A 23625-nucleotide genomic window follows, 5' to 3' on the forward strand; every position below is an offset into this window, starting at 1 on the left:
AGATGTCTAAAAAGGGACAGAAAGAGGAGTGTGAAGGATAATTTCAAAACACCTTTAATCATAAAATAACAGTCTGTAATTTACAAACGGCAGCAAAATGCATTCAACAGATGTGACTGAGAGAAACGGAGCATAGAAACCTAGATAAACTTTTCCAACCCAGTGAAAAAGATCACTGAAGGATTTGCTGTGGACTTTAAAGTCCTGCATGCAAGGTAAACAGAAACTATTCTATCACTAAGAAACTAAAAAATTAACCAACATGAAAAATGTAGCGCTGTTTTATGAGTATGTACAATTTAAATCAAATATGTGCAGCAACACATACATGCAACCCTTCGGTTGGATTTTAATTGGATCAGTGGTTGCTGTAGAAATGCAACGATAAACCTCAGCTGAGTTCAGACTCATCTGTTTAATTCTGTATCAGAACCAGGCCCGGCTCAGTATGGCTTTCTCATGCTAAGATCACCTAGCGTTAAAACAGTTTCATAAAATATCACCTAAATTCAAAACCAAATTTATAACATGATCTAAGTGCTTTAATTTAAAACAGAAAAACAACTATTCCTTTTGCTGCTTAAATAACAAAACATTACAGTCATAATGTTAACTATAGAATTAATCTGTTTTTGATCTGTTCAGCTAAGCCCAAAGTTTTTCATTCAACCAGAAAGTTTGTTTCTGTAAGGAAAAGAGACAGGCATCTCTCATAATATAACATAAAAGGAGTATCCATTCAGAAAATGAAAAATCTGTTTTTATTTATTTTTTTATTGCCTGTCAGAAACTATTTCTGTCCTTCTCAATCAGTCAAAAAACCTCGCTGAACAGCTTTTCCCATAGTTCTCTTGGCATTTTGACAATTTTATCTTTGGTGATGAACAATCAAGTCTCCATCAGACTAAAGTCAGAACTTTGGCTGGGCCACTAAATTATTAATACCACCCCCGGTTAAAACATAATATGATGGTAAAATTAAAAGAGCACTCTAAACTTAAATCTACCAGGGGTACGAATAATGTTGGGCATAACTGTTGACATAAATACGCAAAACCACAGAATGCCAACTAAATTTAGAAGTAGTTTCAAACGCTTACTGTGCAGAATATTATACTTTTTAGCCATTCTGTAACAAGCACATATTAGCTGGATATTTAGTCAGGCTATCTGCTCCAGAAGAGTCTCTATGTATAACAAACCTCCCACTCGCAGCTTGCTGACCATGGATTCAAAGCAGTTACTTTAAACGGTGATGGGTGACCATGCTTTAGCATCCAACCTATGACTGTCTGTGTTTATGGTGACCAGAAATATTTCCAAGTTGCTTTCTTGTAAGTGAGGAAAAAATGTAGTAGCAGATTGGCACTGTGCAGCAATATGTTGGGGAGGGGATGGGGACAGTTTTTTGTCTTGACATTTCCAAAGTTAGCATAAAATGAGACTTGTGCACAGTAAAAATCTAAATTTCCCTATTTTTCCCTCCTCACTTACCCCTGAAAAGTAAAGTGCAAATTTCTCAACAGAACAATCAGAAGGTTTTCTTCTTCACCCCCTTTCTTCTCTGTCCCGCTCACACCAAAGCAGGGTCACGGCCGCTACGGCCTGGTTCTGAGCGTCACTGAAAGCCGTTTCCTCCTGCTTAATCATTTGAAGAGCATAAAAATTTGCAACCTCAGACTTTATATGTACAGCAATGAACAAAGGCTTTTCCAAAGGGTTCTCTCCTGGCCGTTTGTCTTCATTGTCCACTTCTATTTCAATTAGGTCCATTCCCTCTGCACGTCCACACAATCTGAGTAAGTAGAAGCAATCCAGGCATGTGCTTACACCTACCCAGGCAGATTGGTGCAGATTAGGGAAACCCGGTTCAACAACCAAAGCATTACTGTACTGGACTGAAGAGTTGAAAAGGCTCCGGTTGGCCCTCCACACATCATTAGTAGTTGTACATGGACAAGGGTGTGTCTTCCATCATGTCGTCCTATGACAGAAAAATAACATGGCTAATTATCACATTATTGGACAACTTAACTTCTGACTGTTAATTGATATGAACTGCGAAAAGTGACACCAGAACCTGCTGTGTTATATTGGTGTTATATTAGGAACTGAAAATGTTTGGGACTCCATGGAATCTGTGAAGCCTTGTATCTGTAGATCTATGTTTGACAAACGTCAGAGTAGACCAAAACTGAACTTTCTGGTCTACATGCAAAAAACTGTGTTTGGACAAAACAGTTGGAACACATCTTGCGCACTGTGAAACATGGTGGTGGCAGGATGGTGCCTGTTTAAGTCCACGTAATGTTTTTTGCGTAATGTAGATCTAAACTCTGAGCTTAAAAACATCTGACGGACTCAGTGTTGCCTGGATGTAGAGGGCGCGCGTACCATGGGTAGGTCCTGCAGCCGGCGAAACTGTGGTCCGCTGTCTCTTTTGCGAAGTTTGAGGAAGAGGAGCAGTGCGATGATGACGGCCGTGATGACGAATGCTGACACCAGGCCGGCCAGGAGGGGGTCCAGTGCAGGAGAGTTATGGGCGTCTGTCGCAGGGAGAAAAATTGAAAGAAATCAGCAGGGTGCAACTTCTCTGTTTCATTTCACAGTTATTTACCACTTTGTGTTGATCAGTCATATAAAATTCCAATAAAATACACTGAGGTTTGTGGCGTTAATGTGACAAAATGTGAAAATTTTTTTTATAAAGATTAATGATCAATGTTTAAATTGTGTTTAAACAACTTTGATTAGTAAAACAATAACATTTCAGTCCTGCTGTCTGTATATTTGAAACGTAGGTTAGAGAAGGTTCTGTATGTGGATGTTGCCATGAGCACTGTTTAGTAAACCTAGCAGTTTTGTTTGACATCCTCTGGTTTAAACTAACATTAACCACAGGGTAGCAAATACCCCCTGGTCCTCTGCTTAAAGGAAAACGACAACATGCCAGGAGCCTAATAAAACCACACAGAGAAAAGAACAGAAACAAGAGAATTTTAACAGGAAAAGATGCTGAACTGATGAGAAGCATGTTTTTGCTTTATTAACTACAGCCTAGATCAGGGGTCTGCAACCTGCAACTCCAGAGCCGCAAGTGGCTCTTAATAACTTGGGCTAAAAATGAAATGGAATCAACTAATGTTTTCTAAATTTAGATATAACTAATGCAGGTTTTTGCAGATTTTTAGTTTTTCTGTTCAATAATTGCATTGAATGACAAAAAGTTTACAAAGTAAACGTTGGATCTATTTTTCTGGTTGTTAGGTTGAAAACTGTACTTTTGTTACATAATGCTCCACAAATATCAGCATTATATAGAAAATGTATCCATCCTCTTTGTTAAAGTTTTATTTTTTTCTTTAGTTTAAAACCTTAAAATGGACATAAAATGACAAATTTCCTACAGAACAGTAGATATTTATAATAAATTTTAAGTTGTCTTTTATGAAAAGGTCATGTAAGATTTGCAGCTTTAAATGAGTTTTATTTAGCTGGACTGAGGGCCAAAGTGGCTCTTTGGATTCCAAAGGTTGGGCTAGATCAAGTCCTCTAAACTCAGTATTTATAAATATGAGGCTGTAGATATATAAATGATTTAAATGGTAGACATCCGCAAGGGGAAATACAAAAGACAGACAACTGAATTCTCAAAGCCAGGGTCTCATGACGCCCTCCGTCCCTTTCTCAAACATAATCATGTAGTGCTTGGTAGCGCCAGTGCTCGAGGAAGACGTCAACGGGGCATTTGTGTTTGTGTGTGAAGAGAGAAGGACTGATGCTGGAAAACAACAGATCAGCTTTTGTTGTTTTAATTCAATCTGGACTTAAACCAGAGCAAATCTGGATGCTTGTGTTGTACTTACCATCATCCCCCACGCTGAGCTGGGATGGACTCTCGGCATGGGTGGAGGTGCTGTTCAGCAGACTTATGGTGGTTCTTGGGTGGGCTTTAGTTGATCCGAAGCTGGATTCAGAAGTATTTGTGGACGGCTGAAAAGTGGCGGTCTCTTGAGAGGAGCTGGTGTTGGATGTTGAATTGGTTATAGCTGTCGCTGTGGGCTCAGGTGTTGGGACGGAACTGGGGGAGGAGGTTTCATTTTGAGTGGAGGGGTTTGACGGCATCGGAGCAGCAGGAGAACTGTGCAAAGTGTTGTTGGGATTTGATGAAGGTTGATTCATATGTGGGGTGGTGTTAGAGGAAGTGTACGTCACATCAGAGATGTTGGTTCCAGTTTCCGGACCTTCGGTGGTAGTGGTGGCAGCAGCAGGAGACATTAATGGCAGCTGAGTTGTTAAGCTCTCATTCTTGTTTGGAACAATTTCGGGCACCCGGGTGTTGTTAGTAGCTGCAGAAAGAAAGAAACGGCATCAATAAAGTTCAGCTGCTGTGTTACTTAATGGAGAGTATGGGGCATGGGAGGCAAAAATATTAAAGGGCAGTTTAACCATTTAACAAATAAAAGTATCTTCTTATCTTCATTTTCAGCTTGACAGTAAGAATGTATTTCATCTGGGAGAAGCATGTCGGCTTTGTTCTTATCTCACATGCAAGGAAGGTAAAAAGTATTCAGGGAGGCAAAGAAAACACAAAAACATTACCATGCAATGGGAGCGCCACGACTAATGATGTGGACTACAATAGGCCATCAACATCACTCTTTTTCGTAGACACGAACATTTTATAAATATGTCGTTTTAAACTGTTTAACTAAAGTTACTGGTTTCCTGAAAATCGCTGTCTGTGCTCCAGTCATTGGTCGGTCCCTTTAAGATCTAAAGTTTCAAAATAATCATGGTGTCAAGAGCATCTCCTTCACCATCAAATGAGCTAGGGTATAAATGTTTTTTTCCCCGAAATGGTTTAAAGCAGCCCTTCTCAAAGTCAATCAGGTTCCAGCTTGCGGGGCGGAAAATACAAGGCAATTGTCAAATTCGATGTATAAAAGGGTGAAATAATGCAGAATTTAGTCGTGTGTATTTGATCGAACAAATCTGGGGTTGTCCAATCATCAGAGTGTCACCTAACTTCATACTTCCATTCACAGTAACAGCAGAGTCAAAGAGACCTGATCTTGAACATCTTGAGTGAGTTAGGTAGAACATAGTCACAAAGCTATTGTGGGTCACCTAATACTGAAAATGTCAAATTTAAATTCGTGTCTGAGAACATGAAGGTTTTTTGTTTTACTTCAATATGGAATGTGCTTTTATTACAAAAAATGCCTATAGATAACTGAAACACTGATCTTCAAAAGGAACCCCAAACCTCTTGGGTTATCATTTAGGTCATTTTTCTATACAACTGCAGAAATTTGACAAAGTAACTGTTTAATTAAATACTTTCTAAGGTTTAAACTTGTGTTTGTAAAACATGGAATTCCAACATTCAGAAGAGAAAATTAAATGAAACTCAGATCAAAACAAAATGTTTAAGCAGCAACCTGAAACTAGGCCGTGCCCTTTTTCACCCTATGTAATATTTCACAAATGTTTCTGGGTATCTGTGAATTTTACTTGTTTTGGTGTCATAGTGTGATGTTGCACTTTAACCTCCTGTTTTTGTTTATTCCTGTGTAAAAAAAGGAACTTCATTTATTGAGGCATGAAAAATTATGTTAACAAAGTTTAAGTAAAAGTTTCCTATGGATGGATGGATGGATGGCAAAAACCAAAAGTAAAAAGCCAAGACAAATATAAGTACTGCTTCAATCATTTTAAAATGTTGCACAAAAATCTCAGTGCCTGGTTGTGAAAACATCTGACATGTGAACCAGCGTTAGTGTGTGAGGGACAAGCTGAGAATGAGTGTGTGAATCCTTGGTGGCGGAGGATCTCACTTCTACCTTTCTCACCCTTATGTGAAAAGTCACACAGCATTTAATGACTTCTTTCTTCTCCTCAGCACCATCTGAATCACATCCTAACTAACTTTTCTCCCAGTATTTGCTGCTGTTTTCTCCAGACAGGCTCCGCCTCACATCGTTTAGGCAGTCACAGCTTCTGCTTCTCAGCACCACGGATCCGCCTCTCAGTCCAGCGATATGACTTCTCCTTGCTCTACTTTTTATATATGAAGAGTGGGCTCTCTGGGCCTGTCGGTGTTTGGGTTGTGTCATGTCTGTTAGTACTTTAATCTTTTCAAAATACTCTGTGACCCACTTCTGGATGTGGAAAACTGAGATAAGGACCATGCTAAAGATAGCCTCTCAACTCTGAACCACCTGCTTGTTTCCTGCTCTTTTAAAGTTTGGTAGAACTTCCGTACTGATAAACTTTAAAGAGAAAAAGACAAAAGCCTCAAAATCCCATCTGGCATCTAACCAAAACAAAGATGGCTAGCATATGAGTGTAGACTCTGTTTTCATGTGAGTTTGATGAACAAAGAAGTGTTGCGGCTGCAGTCTAGTTAAGTTGCTGCTCAAGCTGCTGGTGTCACTGGAAATCGAGTCAGTACCAGAAATGTTCTGTTCTGTGGAGATGAGGTCTGAACGGTTCTCCGACTGGATTTACTTAGTTAAAGTTCACCCTGGACTTCATCTAAAATGGATGGAGACAAATCAGATTTTTTTTCAATCGGGCTAGTCTTACTCTGAAGTGATATTAAGTTTTCTACAAATTCCCAAACCAGCTTCAGTTACAGTCTGGTGACCCAACACTGTTTCTTTTATAGCCTTCACCTGCAGGTACTGATTTCCAACTATTTTGCTTTCTTTTATAAATAATTAAGTTGTAATAGAAGGAGATATAAGAAGGCTGTTAGTCATTTTGCCTCTTTGCTTTTTTGTGCCTTCGTAGTTTTGGGTCTTTTTGTATCCCACCTTTTTGGGTACAATTCGGAGCCGTCTTTCATGGACATGTTTCGAACTGACGTCTTTTAAAAGCTGCTCTGAGAACGTTTTCTACCAGCTTTGACAACTTCCTCTACTCATGGTATGATGTAAAGAAGCATGGGTGCTTCATTCTACAAATAATATCTATCAGAAGAGGGTCACTTAGTTATTCTGGTTTGATTGAGGGTCAAAATCTCTTGGCTAGAGAGAGAGAAGAACCAATACGAAATAAAATAAAATTCTACATGAGTTTTTCATTAAAATACTTAACAAGTGGAAGAAACTGATCTGCAGTTATTTAAGTACATAGATATGAACTGCTTTGTTTACATGTACTATATGGAAGTAGGAAGGGGACAAAATGGCAACGTGTATGTATGAAATATGGGTAGGAATTGTCGAAGGTGCAAATTGACCTTGAACCACAAAGAACAGAATAAAAAAAACGTCTTTCAGCTTAACGCTGTAAGCGGTCTCTAAACATTCATCGTAGGATGAGAAGCAACTTCACGCCATGTGTGTGAGAGCGTTAGCTGTAAAATAGGGTTTTATTGGTATTTTAAAGCAGTAAAATGATCACAGGTTAGGTCACTATATGTATTCCCTACAGACTCTTATTTTTAGCTCTGACATTGTCCAAAAGCTGCCAGCATTTACTAATCCACCATGTTCCATGAAAGATGGAGGTGGAAAGTTTAGAACGAGTATCTTGGCAGAGCACTGTTCAGCCTTCCTGTTATATACAGGTCCTTCTCAAAATATTAGCATATTGTGATAAAGTTCATTATTTTCCATAATGTCATGATGGAAATTTAACATTCATATATTTTAGATTCATTGCACACTAACTGAAATATTTCAGGTCTTTTATTGTCTTAATACGGATGATTGTGGCATACAGCTCATGAAAACCCAAAATTCCTATCTCACAAAATTAGCATATTTCATCCGACCAATAAAAGAAAAGTGTTTTTAATACAAAAAACGTCAACCTTCAAATAATCATGTACAGTTATGCACTCAATACTTGGTCGGGAATCCTTTGGCAGAAATGACTGCTTCAATGCGGCGTGGCATGGAGGCAATCAGCCTGTGGCACTGCTGAGGTCTTATGGAGGCCCAGGATGCTTCGATAGCGGCCTTTAGCTCATCCAGAGTGTTGGGTCTTGAGTCTCTCAACGTTCTCTTCACAATATCCCACAGATTCTCTATGGGGTTCAGGTCAGGAGAGTTGGCAGGCCAATTGAGCACAGTGATACCATGGTCAGTAAACCATTTACCAGTGGTTTTGGCACTGTGAGCAGGTGCCAGGTCGTGCTGAAAAATGAAATCTTCATCTCCATAAAGCTTTTCAGCAGATGGAAGCATGAAGTGCTCCAAAATCTCCTGATAGCTAGCTGCATTGACCCTGCCCTTGATAAAACACAGTGGACCAACACCAGCAGCTGACACGGCACCCCAGACCATCACTGACTGTGGGTACTTGACACTGGACTTCTGGCATTTTGGCATTTCCTTCTCCCCAGTCTTCCTCCAGACTCTGGCACCTTGATTTCCGAATGACATGCAGAATTTGCTTTCATCTGAAAAAAGTACTTTGGACCACTGAGCAACAGTCCAGTGCTGCTTCTCTGTAGCCCAGGTCAGGCGCTTCTGCCGCTGTTTCTGGTTCAAAAGTGGCTTGACCTGGGGAATGCGGCACCTGTAGCCCATTTCCTGCACACGCCTGTGCACGGTGGCTCTGGATGTTTCTACTCCAGACTCAGTCCACTGCTTCCACAGGTCTCCCGAGGTCTGGAATCGGCCCTTCTCCACAATCTTCCTCAGGGTCCGGTCACCTCTTCTCGTTGTGCAGCGTTTTCTGCCACACTTTTTCCTTCCCACAGACTTCCCACTGAGGTGCCTTGATACAGCACTCTGGGAACAGCCTATTCGTTCAGAAATTTCTTTCTGTGTCTTACCCTCTTGCTTGAGGGTGTCAATAGTGGCCTTCTGGACAGCAGTCAGGTCGGCAGTCTTACCCATGATTGGGGTTTTGAATGATGAACCAGGCTGGGAGTTTTAAAGGCCTCAGGAATCTTTTGCAGGTGTTTAGAGTTAACTCGTTGATTCAGATGATTAGGTTCATAGCTCGTTTAGAGACCCTTTTAATGATATGCTAATTTTGTGAGATAGGAATTTTGGGTTTTCATGAGCTGTATGCCAAAATCATCCGTATTAAGACAATAAAAGACCTGAAATATTTCAGTTAGTGTGCAATGAATCTAAAATATATGAATGTTAAATTTTCATCATGACATTATGGAAAATAATGAATTTTATCACAATATGCTAATATTTTGAGAAGGACCTGTATTTTAAGTTTCGCTCTCAATCACAGACTGAGTCAACAAGCTGGGAGAGAGAGGCATGTCTGGATGTGCCATAGAAAATACATTTTCCTTTCAATGAACTTCCTCCTCTGTGCTTCCCCTCACTTTATTGTTAAACACCTCTCAGCTGCTGAGGATTTACTCAGTAACAGCAAACACACCAACTAGAGTTGCCAGCACAAACTGGTAAAGCTATAAGTGTTGTGGCTTATGGCTGTTTTATTTACTTTTCCTCTAATGCAAATATTCTTCTATTTGTTGTGCGGTTGTTTTTTCCCCCACCTTTGACGCAGGTATGGCTTTGTGGCCTACTAGAAAGTAAAAGCTTTAACCACTGCTCCAGATTTCCTCAAATCAGCTCAGAGCTCTTTATATGATCTGTGTGTGTGTTTTCTAACCCACAGTCTCCAGCAACTTTTGCCGTCTTCTCTAGTCTGCTTTATTGGTGTTACATCCTGGAATCATCCTAACAGCTAATAATCATAGGGTTCTTGTAACAGTATGAAATGTTAAGCATCCCATTGTCTTCACATTCTGTGCACATCCATTGTCCTCAGGTTAAGAAGTGAACCATGATTAGAAAAAAATTAAAGCAATTTCCTTTTATTTCACTTTAAATGCCAAATTTATTTCACATGAAAAAACAATCTGTTATTTATCAGAAACTGTGGGAATGTCCTTTTTTCAGTACGGAAAAACTACATTCGTTCAATGAATGCATATTGTTGTCATATTTATTAAAGTCCTTCTAATATTTCTTAAAGGCAATAAAAGGAGGATAAACCTTTTTTTTTAATCAAAAGATAGTACATGTATACCCAAAGAAAATATCACAAATGTGCAGAAGATAGTTTTGAATCCAATTTACTGAAGGCATTTCCAAAAAATATTCAGATGTGAACATCAACCAACCAGGCATTCTGAGAGGGCAACCACAACAACCTATGAAGTTTAGGCAAAAATGTTCTCATTAAGTTTGAGGAATTTCTTCATCTAAAGTTAATGCGCCCTACTTTAAGTCATGTATTTTGTGAAGCACACCAGTCCATGTGTTGTACAGAGGTATTACAGTGATGGCATTTTAGGTCTTATGACACTAGGACATGTCCTAGGCCCTTTTCTGTGAGTGCATTTTCAAACTGGCTTTCTTATGTTGCTTCTGAAGCACTGCCTTCTTCCTCGCTGAGTGGCCATTCACAATGGACAATTAGTCTATTACCAGCTTCGGCCAGCATCTTCGCAGGGTCCGTTGCTTATGAATCCATCTCTGTCCTGAAAGGTACAATTCCTGTATATAGTTTTATATAATTGTTTGCACAGAGGAAGGTGGGACCTTCAGGCATCTAAGAATTATACCCAAGGATGAACCAGACCTATGGAGATTCTCTCCTTGATATCTTGGCTGATATCTTTTGATTTTTCCAGGATGTCATAGAGGGACACAGTGTGTTTTAACGCGTTGACTCAAAAAACATCCACAGGTCCTTTTATCTCAACTATTCTGCACCTTGTTTCTAGAAGTCATAACATTATGATCCAGGAGTTCCCAAGTGGGTAAAGACACATTAATCTTCAATGTCATTTGGCAAACAAAAATACATTTTGGTTAATCCTAACTGACCTAAAACAGCAAAAGTTTATTCTGATTTATTATCAGACCCTGGGAGTAAATTACACTTTATACAGTGTGTGTAAATGTCTGGTGAGTACCTTTGTACTCACCAGACAAAGGTGTGAGTACATTTTGAGGTACACCAATATCTTTTTAATAACAACCTTTATGCCCTCTCTCTGCTCTGAAACTCTTTCCCTACGCTTCATCCGTGTTCCTCTCTGCTTCCCTTTGATGCAAACCAGAGCACTAATCTAATGTGAAGTCATTACCGTTCACTAACATACTACCCTGATGCCTTTCATTACCTCCATAATCATTCACACAGCTCAACAGAATACACTGGGAGAGAGAGAACGAGGCCTGTTTGAACTCTGGATGATACCAGAACCGATACACTCATAAATAGACAGAGGTGCTTGACTGAATAAAGCAGCCCTTGTTCTCTGGCTTTAACTGCTTAGGTCAAACGCTGGAGTAGCAGGCTGGCTTTTTTGTATATATTTATGTTTCTGTGTGTAAGCAGTAGGTGTATGAGGAGACTCACTGTTTTCTACTATAACTCTTACCTCTGTCAAGATATTAGAGTATCTAACTCATAGACTTTTAGACCAGTGCAGCAAGTTCCTGGGAAAAAAACTATCTTTTCCCTGCCTCCTGACTCTGCCAGTGAAGTAGTACCTCAGCAGTCACTGAGAACTCGGTCCAAAGCTTGTTAATTGCTCCAGAGTAGCCACTATCAAGGTATACCAAGATTTTAATGGTTCTAAAAACGACTGTTTTTGCCTTTTTGTCATACTTAAATGTATCAGATCATCAAACCAGTTTTAATATTAGACTAAGATTCCCTGAGGAAATACAAGGTAAAATTTTCAAGTGATTATGTAATTTCTAGATGGAAAACGTTGTCCAAACCAACTTGTTCAATTTCACTTGCTACAACCAGACGTGATTACTGTCAGAACTGTTGAATCAAGAAATCACGTAAACAGAGCCCGAAGAAGGTGAAAAAGCAACACATCATGCAACCTTCTGAAATTTAAGAAAGGTCATTGACATCTATAAGCCTGGAAAGGCTTATGGTACCCATGGCAGTTTTCCCAGAAGATGTGTATCCTATTATATCTGCTGCAAACCCAACAGCATTTCAGAAAAAGAGCATCATACCAAAAATAAAACATCTGGGACTACTTCACTGCTTCATACAAATTGATGTAATTGTTGGAACCATGAATTCTGGTCTTTAACAGGAAGTCCTGAAGGAGAATGCCAGGCCATCAGTTTGTGACACCAGATGCACACCAGTAGGTCCACCTCTAAATGGTTTTCTAAAGGTTTTGGAGTTGCCTAGTCTACGTCTGAACTTAAATTTAAGATGTTGTGGCATGACCCTAAACAAACTGCCCATGCTCCAAAACTCTCCAAATGTGGCTGAAATACACCAATTCTGCAAATAAGAGTGGGCCACAATTCCCCCTCAGAGACATAAAAGACTCATTTAGGGGGTAATTACTTTTTCACATAGGGCCAGGTGGTTTTGGAAAGCCTTTTTTCTCTTAGAGATTAAATTATCATTTAAAAACTGGGCTTTTTTTGTATTTACTGTATGTATCCTTGTCTGATGTTAAAATGCATTGCTTAACTAAAAATGTAATTATGACAAAAAAGCAAAAACAGAAAAACCCTGGTATGGGGCAAATACATTTTCACATCAGTAAACAGTGTTTATTCCAACATATTTTAAATAATTAACCTTTGCATGTCAGCAGAAGCTTATTTTTGTTAGCTTTGTGTATCAAAAAGAACTGACTACAATGGTAATAGAGGCTACTTATTTCGGGATTTGGTCTTTGTTATGAAAGCTTAGAGGAGATTTTCTTGGAAAGAGTTCATGAAATGCCATTTGTCTCCTTCCCTCCACAGTAAAAACCTGAGACAGCTACCACAACACTGCTTTAATGCTCTGCATAAAGTGTGCTGCACCGCAGAGGCAAGCAATTAGCATAAGAGTAAAATGACATCGTGCTGCTGCACATAATTAGATGCGTCATTTATCACAATGTTCTACTTTCGTCAATTACAGCCAAAATATTTGCTCCGGTGGAGTCCTGCTTTCCATTTAGGAAGACGGCTCAGGCCAAAAAAAAAACATTTCAAATGTCAGGGGTTCATTTCGCTTTCATGTGGGAGATGCTGACGGAAAAGAACAAAAGACAAAGTGGTTTGAAACAGGTAGAACTGAAGCGGAAGGCGGGTTGAGAGAGATGCACAGGAAATGTAAGAGGCACAGACATTAAATCTGAAAAAGGAAGAGGAAGGTAGGCAGATGAGGATGAGATGTGCAGCCAGTGAAACAAGTGGGAAATAAAGCTTAATTGTCAAAGAAGCACACTTTTGTGTGAAGTGTTGGAGATCCCCCCCCCCTCAACAATAATAACTTTCCCATTTATTTATTTATGTATGCATTTAATGATTAAATGTTATGAATGTATTTAAACATGTAATGTTACTCAACAGGTTAAAGGTGATTACATTTTTCTTAAAGTTGCCTCTGTCAAAAAAAGGACAACTATCGTTATGTTTACATATCCGGCGACAGCGAATAGCGGTTCTATCTAATATGATGCAGCAGGTCCCCAAGAAGGGAGGCTGGGGTTGGTGAAGGGAAATTTGATGTCTTATAATCATAACATATTGTATATATGAACTTACGAGAGGAGTGGACAAGTTTCGGAGACATGTAACATATATTTATCTATTTTATTTTATTTTATTCTATGACAACACTGCTCCCAACAAGCCAAACAAACTAACTTAAATAGATCCGAACAGTGATCACATTTATGAGATGACAGTCAATGTTTTTCACATTTCTCTTTTCCTCTATTCTTTACATGCCACATTTCTATCTCTTAATCAAATCAGGCACAGGTTTCCTCACATTTATAACCCAGGGTATATTTTTTCTATCAATCCACTATCTTTTTAGTCCTTTATAGAGCCCATGTTTGAATGTCTGTCACTCACTCCTCTTCCTGCCCTCAATTGACATCAGGAGAGCACATTTTGGTCAAAAATATGTTATAGTTACAGTTTTATAATCATCATTTTATTTATCAGCCAAGTTCTGCCATAGCAACATGTATAATAGACACTGTTGTGTCTTTGGGTTTTGGTCTGAAAGCCCAAGTTTGCTCTTGGCCTCCATGTGGCCACCCCTTACAAAACTTTCTAGAAGCGCCCCTGATGGTAAGTTAGTAAATACAGCAGTGACCGTTTTTGAACAATAAAATAAAAATACATACCATCAGCAACGGATCTCAGGCTGACAAGCAAAAGCGCACAAAGAGGAATCCAGAGTTTGGCCTCCATCATCATCGTCTTCATCTCTTCAGAAAGAAAGCGATGAAGCAAGTATCGTTTCCTGTCAAATGTCTCTCGCAGGACCTTCCTCTCTGACTCGTTCGCGGTCTGATAGAAGACTTTCTGTTGATCTACAGAATCAGAGTTATGGAGCTATCTGAGGAGGCTTCGGCCGTGTGTCGTGAGCAGCAACAGCAGCTCCTGGCAGTGGACGCGTGGTCGAAGCGACTGAAGGAAGGAGGATCTCCGTCGCTGCCGCCGCTCTCTGCTCTCTCTCCTAGCAGCAGTGCCACGTGTTCCCCTTACATATTCTATTTCATCTGTTCAAGGGGATAACAATGAAATACACTTTGATTCAAAAACATAGTCAGTGTGAAGCTTGTGTAAGAGTGTAATTGTGCTGGCCCCTCAACCCACAGTTATTAATGTCTAAAACCGTGGGAACAAAAGTAGGTACACCCCTGAAATATGTTAAATACCAGCTTAAAGGTTATTTTCTAATTGTACTTTTAATCTAACAAACAAGCCTCATCGGAACTCACACTTTAGTTTATTAGAAGAGTTAGTTATTTGGTGCTAAAATACCATTTTCTATTTATAAAACTGTTGGGTTTGCTGTTTATTGGTTGGTATTTGGATCACGGATATCTTAAGTTTGAGGGGCTTTCCCCACATGAGTTAAGATGCTTAATAAACAACCAATTTCTACAATAGTGGTTAGATGCAAAACTGTGAAGGCAATGAGCCCTTTTTATTTCTTTTTTATATTATTTTAGAATAATCTTTTCCCCTGTCGAATGATGCATTTTATTTTGTTTGTAAATACCCTAATAACCCTTCCCTGATTTATGGGCAGTAGCTCTGGCTTTTCTGAGGTTGTTGCTAATTATTTCTATCTTGGCATTACAGTTGAATCTGATATTTACATAAATTGTATAAATTCACACATAACCTTTCTTTTGCACTGTCTGACATTAACTCAGACTGACCTTTTCCTGTTTTAGGTCAGTTATTTCCATTAGTTTTTTGCTAAATGCCAAGATAATGAGAGAGAACTTTAGAAATACTTTTTAAACTAAAGTCAGGACAGCACACCCAGATAAGTATACCATAAAATAATTTTGGAAAGCCTGGGAGATGATGTCAAAGTTTTGCATGCCACAGATAGGTTAATAATTAACCTACTAATTTAGAGAGTTGAGGTCCTCCACAAGTCTGGTTCATCTTTGGCAAAGGTTTGCAGGATCCTGAACGCACCACCAATTGTGGACAAAGTAAAGCTCTCTGGCGACATCTTCTGGACAACTTTTACCATCGTATTTGCACTAAACCGGGGCTAAAACCATGGACTGTTATAATAATAAAGGTTCTATGTGCATCTCAACATTTTCATCGTTTTTTTTTCTTTCTTTGAAATACATTAATATTATAGCAGCTGCCTTTATACCACTACACAAACCCTTTCTAATGCTCCTACAGCTCTCACTTGACATATTCAAAACAATATAGAAGATACACCTGTTCCAAAAGCACAACAAGATACATAACATCATAACTGACAGTTTAAATGATTTAGATAAGATCTGTAAAACACATTAGAGCCGTACGTTTTTTTTTTTTTATTGTTTTTGGTTTTTCTTAAGTACAAATAAATCTTTTTTTTTTTTTTTTTTTTTTTTTGTATATATCATAGTATTATTGTTTGGATTATTGTTTTTTACAACCTGTTTTGCCTGGTTATGAAATAGATTTAGAATATTCGGTTTTATTAGAGCACTGTGAAGTTGGTCAAGATGTGAAATCTCCTTCCTTATGCTCGGGCTGTGATCCACTATAGTGGAGCCGGGATAGTGACAGAATTAGGCCAATCTTTGCAAGTCAGTGTCTGGTATGACATACGAACATCTACAACTTACAAAACACATCTGGTGGCTTTATTTGAGCGTCAAACCGTAGGTCCCACTTCCCCCCTAAAGGGGGCGCCGCAATTTATGGGGGAAGAAAGTGAAACATCTAACCACTACGAGATTCCGTAGGGCGTATGTGGATGGGATTTGTGGGTATTGTTGTCCATCACTTATTTTACGAAATGAAAGGCAAAAAAGCAATCAAACAGCAACTCAGTACCAACCAATCACGATGTGTTTTTGTAATTTTGATCATTCACTGTATTTTATTCAAACGGTTGCCGAAACAATCGGAAACTTTCGCAATGGTGCTTTCAAAAGAACACCATATCCCACAATTCAAAGCCGCTCGTTACCAACGCAACAATGGCGGCTTCCCCCGCTAGTGTGGAGAGTGTAATAAGACCATTAGGCAGCTGTTTAACTAAACTAGGGTTTGAAGTGTACCCTCTAAAGGTATGGATGCATCGTTGTTACAAGCCCTGATTAGCTGACCTAGCTTCTAACGTCTGTGCTAAAGAGTTTGCGGAGAGAATACGTGTTTAGCCTTTCTTAATCATTATATATTGTTCTACATATAAAGTTACTGAAGCAAAAGCTAGATAAATGAGTTGAATTGTATGTATGTGGTTACCTTGTCCTTCTTTGCTTGTTCTTATCAGACCTTTTGCCCCTCCATGTTTGCAGGTAGGCTGGTATAACTCAGTGCTGCCTCCTTCCCTTCACCTGCCTTACCCAGATGATACCTTGGCCGTGGTGGTGCTCAGCACTCCTGCTATGTTTGAACAAGCCTTCCTGCCCTTCTTGGAGCAGAGGGGCATTCAGAAGCTATGTGACCCTGTAGACCAATGTGTTCGGGACTGTGTCTCCACTGCTGTCTCACAGGTTAGAGTAGAAGTAAGGGACTCTGGCAGATATAGTCTTATGGTTATTATGTTACAGCTTACATCTGACTGTAAGCTTCACAGGCCAGTTGTGGGTTATATCTTTACAGACTTGCAAAGGTATTCACACTCCTTGAACATTTTCACAGTTTGCCACCGCCCAGCTAGAAAGCTAAGTGTATTTTATGGTTTTGCTAGTTGGTGAACCTCCAGCCCAGTCTCATGTCTTTTTGCCACCTATAAGAGGTTTAGCTCCATCCATCATGCCATCACCTCTGACCATCTTCCATGCCCCTGCAGAAGAAAAGCATTCCCACAGCATGATGCTGCCCCCACCAGGTTTCACCTGTGGGGATGATGTGTTCAGGCTGCGGTGTAGTGTTAGTTTTCCATCAGACATGGCGTTTTGTAAGTAATAATCCTATTTTGGTGTCTTCTGACAAGAGCACCTTCTATCACAGGCTTACTGTGTTCCGTACATAGGTTGTGGTGCCCTCTAAATTAGACTTTTTATTGCTTTCTCCTTTTTACTTTTAAAAAGGCCAGTTTTTTTTAGCGTGCAAAGCTAGTTGTTGTTCTGTTGGTAGATCCTCCCACCCGTGCTGCCGATCTCTATAGCTCCTCCAAAGTTACAATAGCCATTTTGACTGCTTCACTAAACTTGCCTGGCCTGTCAGTTTGAAGGACGGCCATGTCTGTGTATGTTTGCTGTTCCATGCAGATGCTGGATCGAACAGAGCTTTGTAAGATGTTCAAATCTTGGGATATTGTTTTCTAGGTTAATCCTACTTTAAATGTTTACACGGCCTTCTCCCTGAGCTGTCTGCTGTGTTCCTTGTCCTTGGTGATGCTGTTTGTTCACCAATGTTCTTTAACAAACCTCTGAGGCCTTCAAAGAACAAAAGGTTTCATACTGAGATTAAATGACACGTAGGAGGATGCTAATACAAATTAGGTGCTTCTGAAGGCAGTTGGTTGTACTGGACTTTATTTGTGGTATCAGAGTAAAGGGGGCTGACTACAAATACACACCACACTTAAAAAAAAAAAAAAAGAAAATCTTTTATCATTTTCTTCTGCTTGACAAATATGCACTACTCTTTGTCTATTTTCCTAAAATCCCAGTAAAATACAATAAGGTTTGTGGTTATAATGTGACAAAACTGGATAAGTCCTAGGGGTGTGAATACATTTTGCTCTCTTTACATGGACACGTCAAAGCACCAGGTCTGATCCGGTGTTCCCATGTTGAGTCTCTGTTTCCAACAAGGATCTGCATTGAAGGTGTGGCAGTAAAGCTGAATATCTGCCAAACTGTTGAGTGAATGTTGATGTGACACGTCCTGCATCTTTACAACTTTTTGTCTGAAACACTTGCAGTACAATTCAGTTAGTACCATCTTTCATTCATTTTAGGACACAAGGACTTCTTTCTTCAGGTTCTCTGACCCGTTGAGGCACTAACAAGGGCACGTTATCTACTGTCTGATGGAGATGTTGACTGGTCCTTTCTTGTTCTAGGCTTTGCAGACGGTTTTTAATGCTTTGGGTGTTATTGTTTTTGGCAGTAAAGGGGTGATGTGAGATGAATGTTTGTACTTGTTACTTCTGACCTGTTTGGGACACATAAATATCGTCCCTTTCTCTCGCTCAGTGTTTTTCAGAACTGAAGGTGGATGTAAGATATGACTATGAACTGCTGCCAAGCAGGAAGCCAAAGTTCTTGGCACAGACTGCTGCACACGTATCTGGAGCGGCTTTCTACTACCAACAGTCTGACGTCACAGACCAACCCTGGGCTGGAAAAGTGATGCTATTGATTAGTTTATCAAACCAAATTGGTTTTTGCTCTGGAATTTTTATTGTCGCTGTTTCTCCACCTCAGTTTCATCAAGTCTGTTTGCTCTGCAGAAGATGTTCGGAGTGTGCATTCACCCGAGCTTCGGGGGCTGGTTTGCTATCAGGGCCCTGCTGGTGTTTGAGGATGTGACGGTGGGCTCTGAGCTAGTGCAGCCCGCTCCTCCGGACTGCGTTCCTTCCAGAGAAGACAGAATCAAGCTGCTGGAGGCTTTCAACTTTCGCTGGCAGGTAGGTGAACAAGTCATCTTATAGACACACAAGAAAAGACACAAAAAACGGTCTCAATCTAAACAACTGCAGACAGATAATCTTTAGATAAAAGAGCAGTCTTGTGACAGTTTTGTTGGGTACACAGTAAAACAGATAGAGATATGTTTTATCTTTTTTTCCATTTAAACAAATAAATATCACATTTGTTCAAACAATGGAAAGTTTTTAAAATACATGTGCCTAAATAATGAATGAAAGCAATGACAATTTGATAATCCCTCACCGAGACGATATATTTGATGTAATCTGTTTGATTTGTCCTCCTACCTAACTCTGGATATGGATTTAGCTCACCACACACCAGATAAAATATATGTTAGATTATTCTAAACCTTTTTTATGATGACATTTTCATATTTCTCTTTATCACAAGGACTGGAGCTACCGAGACACCGTCCCTCCAGCGCAGACCTACTCAGAGAGACAGAAAGAGTACTTCTCCACTGCCCCGGCTCTGCGTCTCGCTCTGCTCAGGACTTGGGGCCTCCTGCCAGAGGAAGAGGTTCAACCTGATCTCAGCCCAGACGAACAGAGCCAGGCGAACGGACACGGCTGACATCGCCTCTCATTCTGGGCCTAAACCTCTGCTGCTTGACTTACATCTAATTTGTTTTCATCGATCCCCACGGCTGACCAGCGGAGCTTGAGGCCGGTGATTTCTAAGCTCCTAAGGTTCCGTTGAAGGTCATTTTAAGCTAAAGTGGGATATTTATGTGGGAATGTGTGGCTATTTTGTAATTTTGTTTTATTAAATACTGTCAGGTGAAACAGGATGCTCAGGTTTTAGAAGATGATGTGGCTGGTTAGGGCCCCCTGCTGGCCTGGGGCCCCCAAGAGGATGTGAATTCACATTCAACAGGTTGACAAATGCACCTGATTTATTAAAAAAATAAAAACTTTAAAACTTTAAAATTCTATTAATAATAGTTTAGAAATAACCAATATAAGTCGCAGCCAGAAAACAACCACTCACATTGTAATTTGTTGTCAACAGATCAGTGAGTAACAAGCTTTTTTCTGCAGCTGCTTGTGACACAACAACAAACTTAACCCCTCCTTCTTGACCATCTTCATAAACGCCTAATTAGCAGATGTTACACTCAGGTTGAATGAGTTCTATATATAAGTTGGAAAAACCAGTGGGATTGGCTAATTGTAGCAAAAATAAATCTGAATATATAATTTCCATTTTATGTGTCCAAACACTAAAGGAGTTTTATAGCACTATATGTGCCACTGTTTCAAGGAGATGCATTTGAAACTGAACTCAGAGCTGCTTGAGGACCTCTGAGTATTCCAGCTGGAACAGGGAGATCTTTTTGAATTTCCTGCTGGGAACTCAGAAAATCCCAGTACAAACAACGTATTTTAGGATGAGGGAAATAACTTCCTGCTTGTTCACTGTAGTCACTTTCAGACCTCTTCAAACACTCGTTCAAATTAAATCTTGCTGAAATGGAAATATATCATATGTTTGCACCCTCAGGATCTGTGGCCCCGCAGTCACCGCGCCAACCGCAAACTCCTCTGTACCCCGAAGTAATCTGGCGTAGAATGTGATGCCATCGGTCCGACAGCTGTGGTTTGACCTAAGCTGGGTCATTAACAGGGCGGGGATCCCACGCACAGCAACAAATCTACATACGCAAACTCAACCTAATTGAATCTGTGACTGGACCTTAAGTGAGCCGTGGAGAAACAAAAGTCTCCTAATATCTATAAACTGAAGCAAAAAAAGAAGAGCGGGAAATAATTCCTCTATGTGGGAGGCCGATAATTGAGATTTACTGTTGAGAGTTATCACTACTTAAGGTTGTCCTACAAGCTGTTAAAGCAAGGGGTTCACTTTTTTCAGGCCCTGTCTTTCAGTTGTTTAACTTTTATTCAATGAATAATGATAGTCCATGTGAGACCAGATATTTTTTTTATCTGTCCTGAAATCCAAAATCTAAAATTTTAGTGGATGCACTTTCTTTTTACCATGACTCTAGATGCCAAAGCATAATTTCCTAAAGCAGATTGCTCTGCTTATTACATCAAACCTCAAGTTCTGTAGTTGAGGAGGAAGACACGCTGATATCATTATTTTTTTTTTACCTCAGGTGATCAAGACAACCGAAGAAGCAACATTGATGAGAAAAATGTTTTTAAATGTACGTTGCTTGGTACAGTTTGACCGTAAATACAGAGCATAAATGGCCTTTTTTTTTGTTTTGCTTTTTTTTAGCCCAGATTGCAACAAAACAATGCAAATACATTTGTGGTTCTGATAAAACCCAAATCTGTGTCAAAATCCCTTATAAACGTAACTTGACAAAACTGTTTTTGACCTCTGTTGTGTAATCAGAAAGGAATATTCATTAAAAAAATCAAAAAGGCCACCCTCTCATTGTAATGCAAAAACAGAACAAAAGAGCAAAGTGTACCAGAGTCAAATTCCTTGTTTGTATGCACGAACTTGGCAATAAAGCTGATTCTGATTCTGATCTCGCTCCTGTATTGTCTCAGGTTTAACTGACAGTCAGTTTGATGCATTATAGATGTGGGCTCCCTTTGGTCCTCCAGGCTGGTGACAGACTGACAACTTTAAACTGTGACTGACCCCTCATGTTGCACCCAACAGGATGCAATATTGGTTCTAGTCTCAAACATGCAGTTTTCCAGCTGTACTCGCTTAGATTTGGTTATTAACAGCAGCTTTAAAGAGCTGCCCTCTGCACTGTGACGAGGGAGTGTTCTGCAGTCACTTTCATACACACACCGCTAGGTGTCAGTGTTGTGCTCTTTTAATGCAGGCTTGGAGCTTGTGCGGCTGTTTCTGAAGTATCTGGAGAATGTTCAATGCTTGATGAAGTCCAGAGCACCCTGCAGATAACCTGCCATGCACTTTATACCAAGGTGTACTTCTTTAACACCGTGGATCTGTAACTGTGTCTTCTTTATTTAGATAACTTTGACTCTTATTATTTTTGAGCTTTGTAGGTGTAGGTTTCATTGCAACACCTCTCTCCATTCCTTAACGCCTCATTGCATTTCTTTCTATACACCCCCCACCCTTCTGTCTCCTGTACTGCTTGATCTATCTGTCTACTGAATCAGCATTTTATAGCAGTATGCCGCAGGCCTGCAGCGAGCCAGACCATGGACTTAATTATTTTCCCACAGATTCTCAATCTCCTTTCCTTTCTTGCCCCATTCCCAGTCTTTCCTCACTCCTCATTCTGTCTCTCTTTGGAGCTGGAGTTTGATTTATACTCTTACATTGCATTCTGGGGAAATGAACAATATTCATCTGATTTAGCTTTTCATTAGTAGTTTTATAGGAAGTAAAGGTCTAATTTCAGTTACAGCTGCCATAGTTCTACACTGAAACTGTCTGCAGTGGAAGCCATAGTCTGACTGCAATTTAGCACATTTAAAGCAATCATGGAGTTTCCCTTTCATTCTTGTTTTTCAGTCTCTCTCCAATTTGACTGTTTTGAGCAACTGAAGGACTATTTTTCTGCACTTGGAAGATTTCCTCTGATGTTTTACTCCTTTTAAAGAGAAGATTGTTTTGAACCAGCAGCAGGTTTTATGTATGCAAAAATAAATAAAAAACAAACAGACTAAGGAATTTCAAGTGCCTTGCAGAGGTTTTCACACATTTGATCTTTTTAATATTTTGTCTGATCAGAACCACAAACTTCAAAAAAATAGCCCAAAGTAGCTGTAATTGTGAAGTGGAAGATTTTTTTTATTATTATTTTTTTTTTAAGGCCACTTAGAAGCTACTGCTGCCATTTACTCTTTACTTTTTCTTTAACATAGAAAGTACTCCTGGACCAGTGCTATATTTTTTGTTTGCGCTGTTCTTTCAAACCCCCAGTTGGTCGTGGCAGATGGCCGCTCACACAGAGGCTGGTTCTGCTGGAGGTTTCTCCCTGTTAAAGGGGAGTTTTCCTCTTTACTGTCGTTAAATGTATGCTCGGTATGAGGGATTGCTGCGATGTCATTGACTCAATGCAATCTACTTGTCCACTTGCTTGTTCAGGAGAGAATGCTGCAAATGAGTGACTTGAGGCAATCAGCTGGGTTTCCTTAAGAGAGAAAACTTTCTATCAGTAGGAATAAACTGAACTTGACTGTGCTGAATAACAATTAGCATCAAATTTGAATCTATGTAACTGACTTTGACTCTGGTTATATGATTGGATTAACTGACTACACATTTCTGTGTATAAATTGGATCTTTTTTGTAAAGTGCCTTATATAAATAAACTGAACTGAACAGAAGCATCTTTGGCTGCAGTTACATTTAAGAGTTTTTGGGGGAATATCTACCAGCTTTGCACATTTTTGTCAGATTTTCTTCTCGAAATAGCTCAAGCTCCATCAGAGCTATTAGAGATCTTCTGCCAGCATTTTTTAAGTCTTGCCAAATATTCTCACTTGGTTTTCTATTTCAGTGTGCCAGTCTAACACAAATTTGTGTTTTGTTTTTAAGGTCATAGTCCTTCTGGAAGGTGAACCTCAGCACCAGTT

The 23625-nt window shown here is 39.6% G+C and overlaps 2 protein-coding genes across 4 annotated transcripts; one reads left to right on the forward strand and one right to left on the reverse strand.

Annotated features, from left to right (window-relative positions):
• Nucleotides 1–38: 38 nt before the first annotated feature.
• Nucleotides 39–16798, reverse strand: LOC124874020 (platelet glycoprotein Ib alpha chain-like). Its single transcript, XM_047375151.1, has 5 exons — nt 16722–16798; nt 14123–14500; nt 3867–4349; nt 2395–2546; nt 39–1984 (listed from the first exon to the last, which is right to left on the reverse strand). Exons 2-5 carry the CDS (start codon nt 14202–14204, stop codon nt 1940–1942), a joined length of 762 nt encoding a protein of 253 aa, XP_047231107.1. The 5' UTR covers nt 14205–14500; nt 16722–16798; the 3' UTR covers nt 39–1939.
• Nucleotides 16386–23376, forward strand: mmachc (metabolism of cobalamin associated C). Of its 3 annotated transcripts, XR_007039690.1 has the most exons (6): nt 16386–16543; nt 16775–16984; nt 18626–18778; nt 18883–19059; nt 19475–19785; nt 20588–23376. XR_007039690.1 is itself a non-coding variant. In XM_047375149.1 (5 exons), the coding sequence occupies exons 1-5, from the start codon at nt 16454–16456 to the stop codon at nt 19655–19657; spliced, it is 813 nt and encodes a 270-aa protein (XP_047231105.1). In that variant the 5' UTR covers nt 16386–16453; the 3' UTR covers nt 19658–19874. The 3 variants fall into 3 exon arrangements, 2 of the variants coding, with proteins under 2 accessions (XP_047231105.1, XP_047231106.1); XM_047375149.1 differs by lacking the exon at nt 20588–23376 and having other exon boundaries at nt 19475–19874; XM_047375150.1 differs by lacking the exons at nt 18626–18778; nt 20588–23376 and having other exon boundaries at nt 16775–16972; nt 19475–19874.
• Nucleotides 23377–23625: the final 249 nt, after the last annotated feature.

The sequence above is a fragment of the Girardinichthys multiradiatus genome, chromosome 9 (genome assembly GCF_021462225.1).
Source record: "Girardinichthys multiradiatus isolate DD_20200921_A chromosome 9, DD_fGirMul_XY1, whole genome shotgun sequence".
NCBI lineage: Eukaryota > Metazoa > Chordata > Actinopteri > Cyprinodontiformes > Goodeidae > Girardinichthys > Girardinichthys multiradiatus.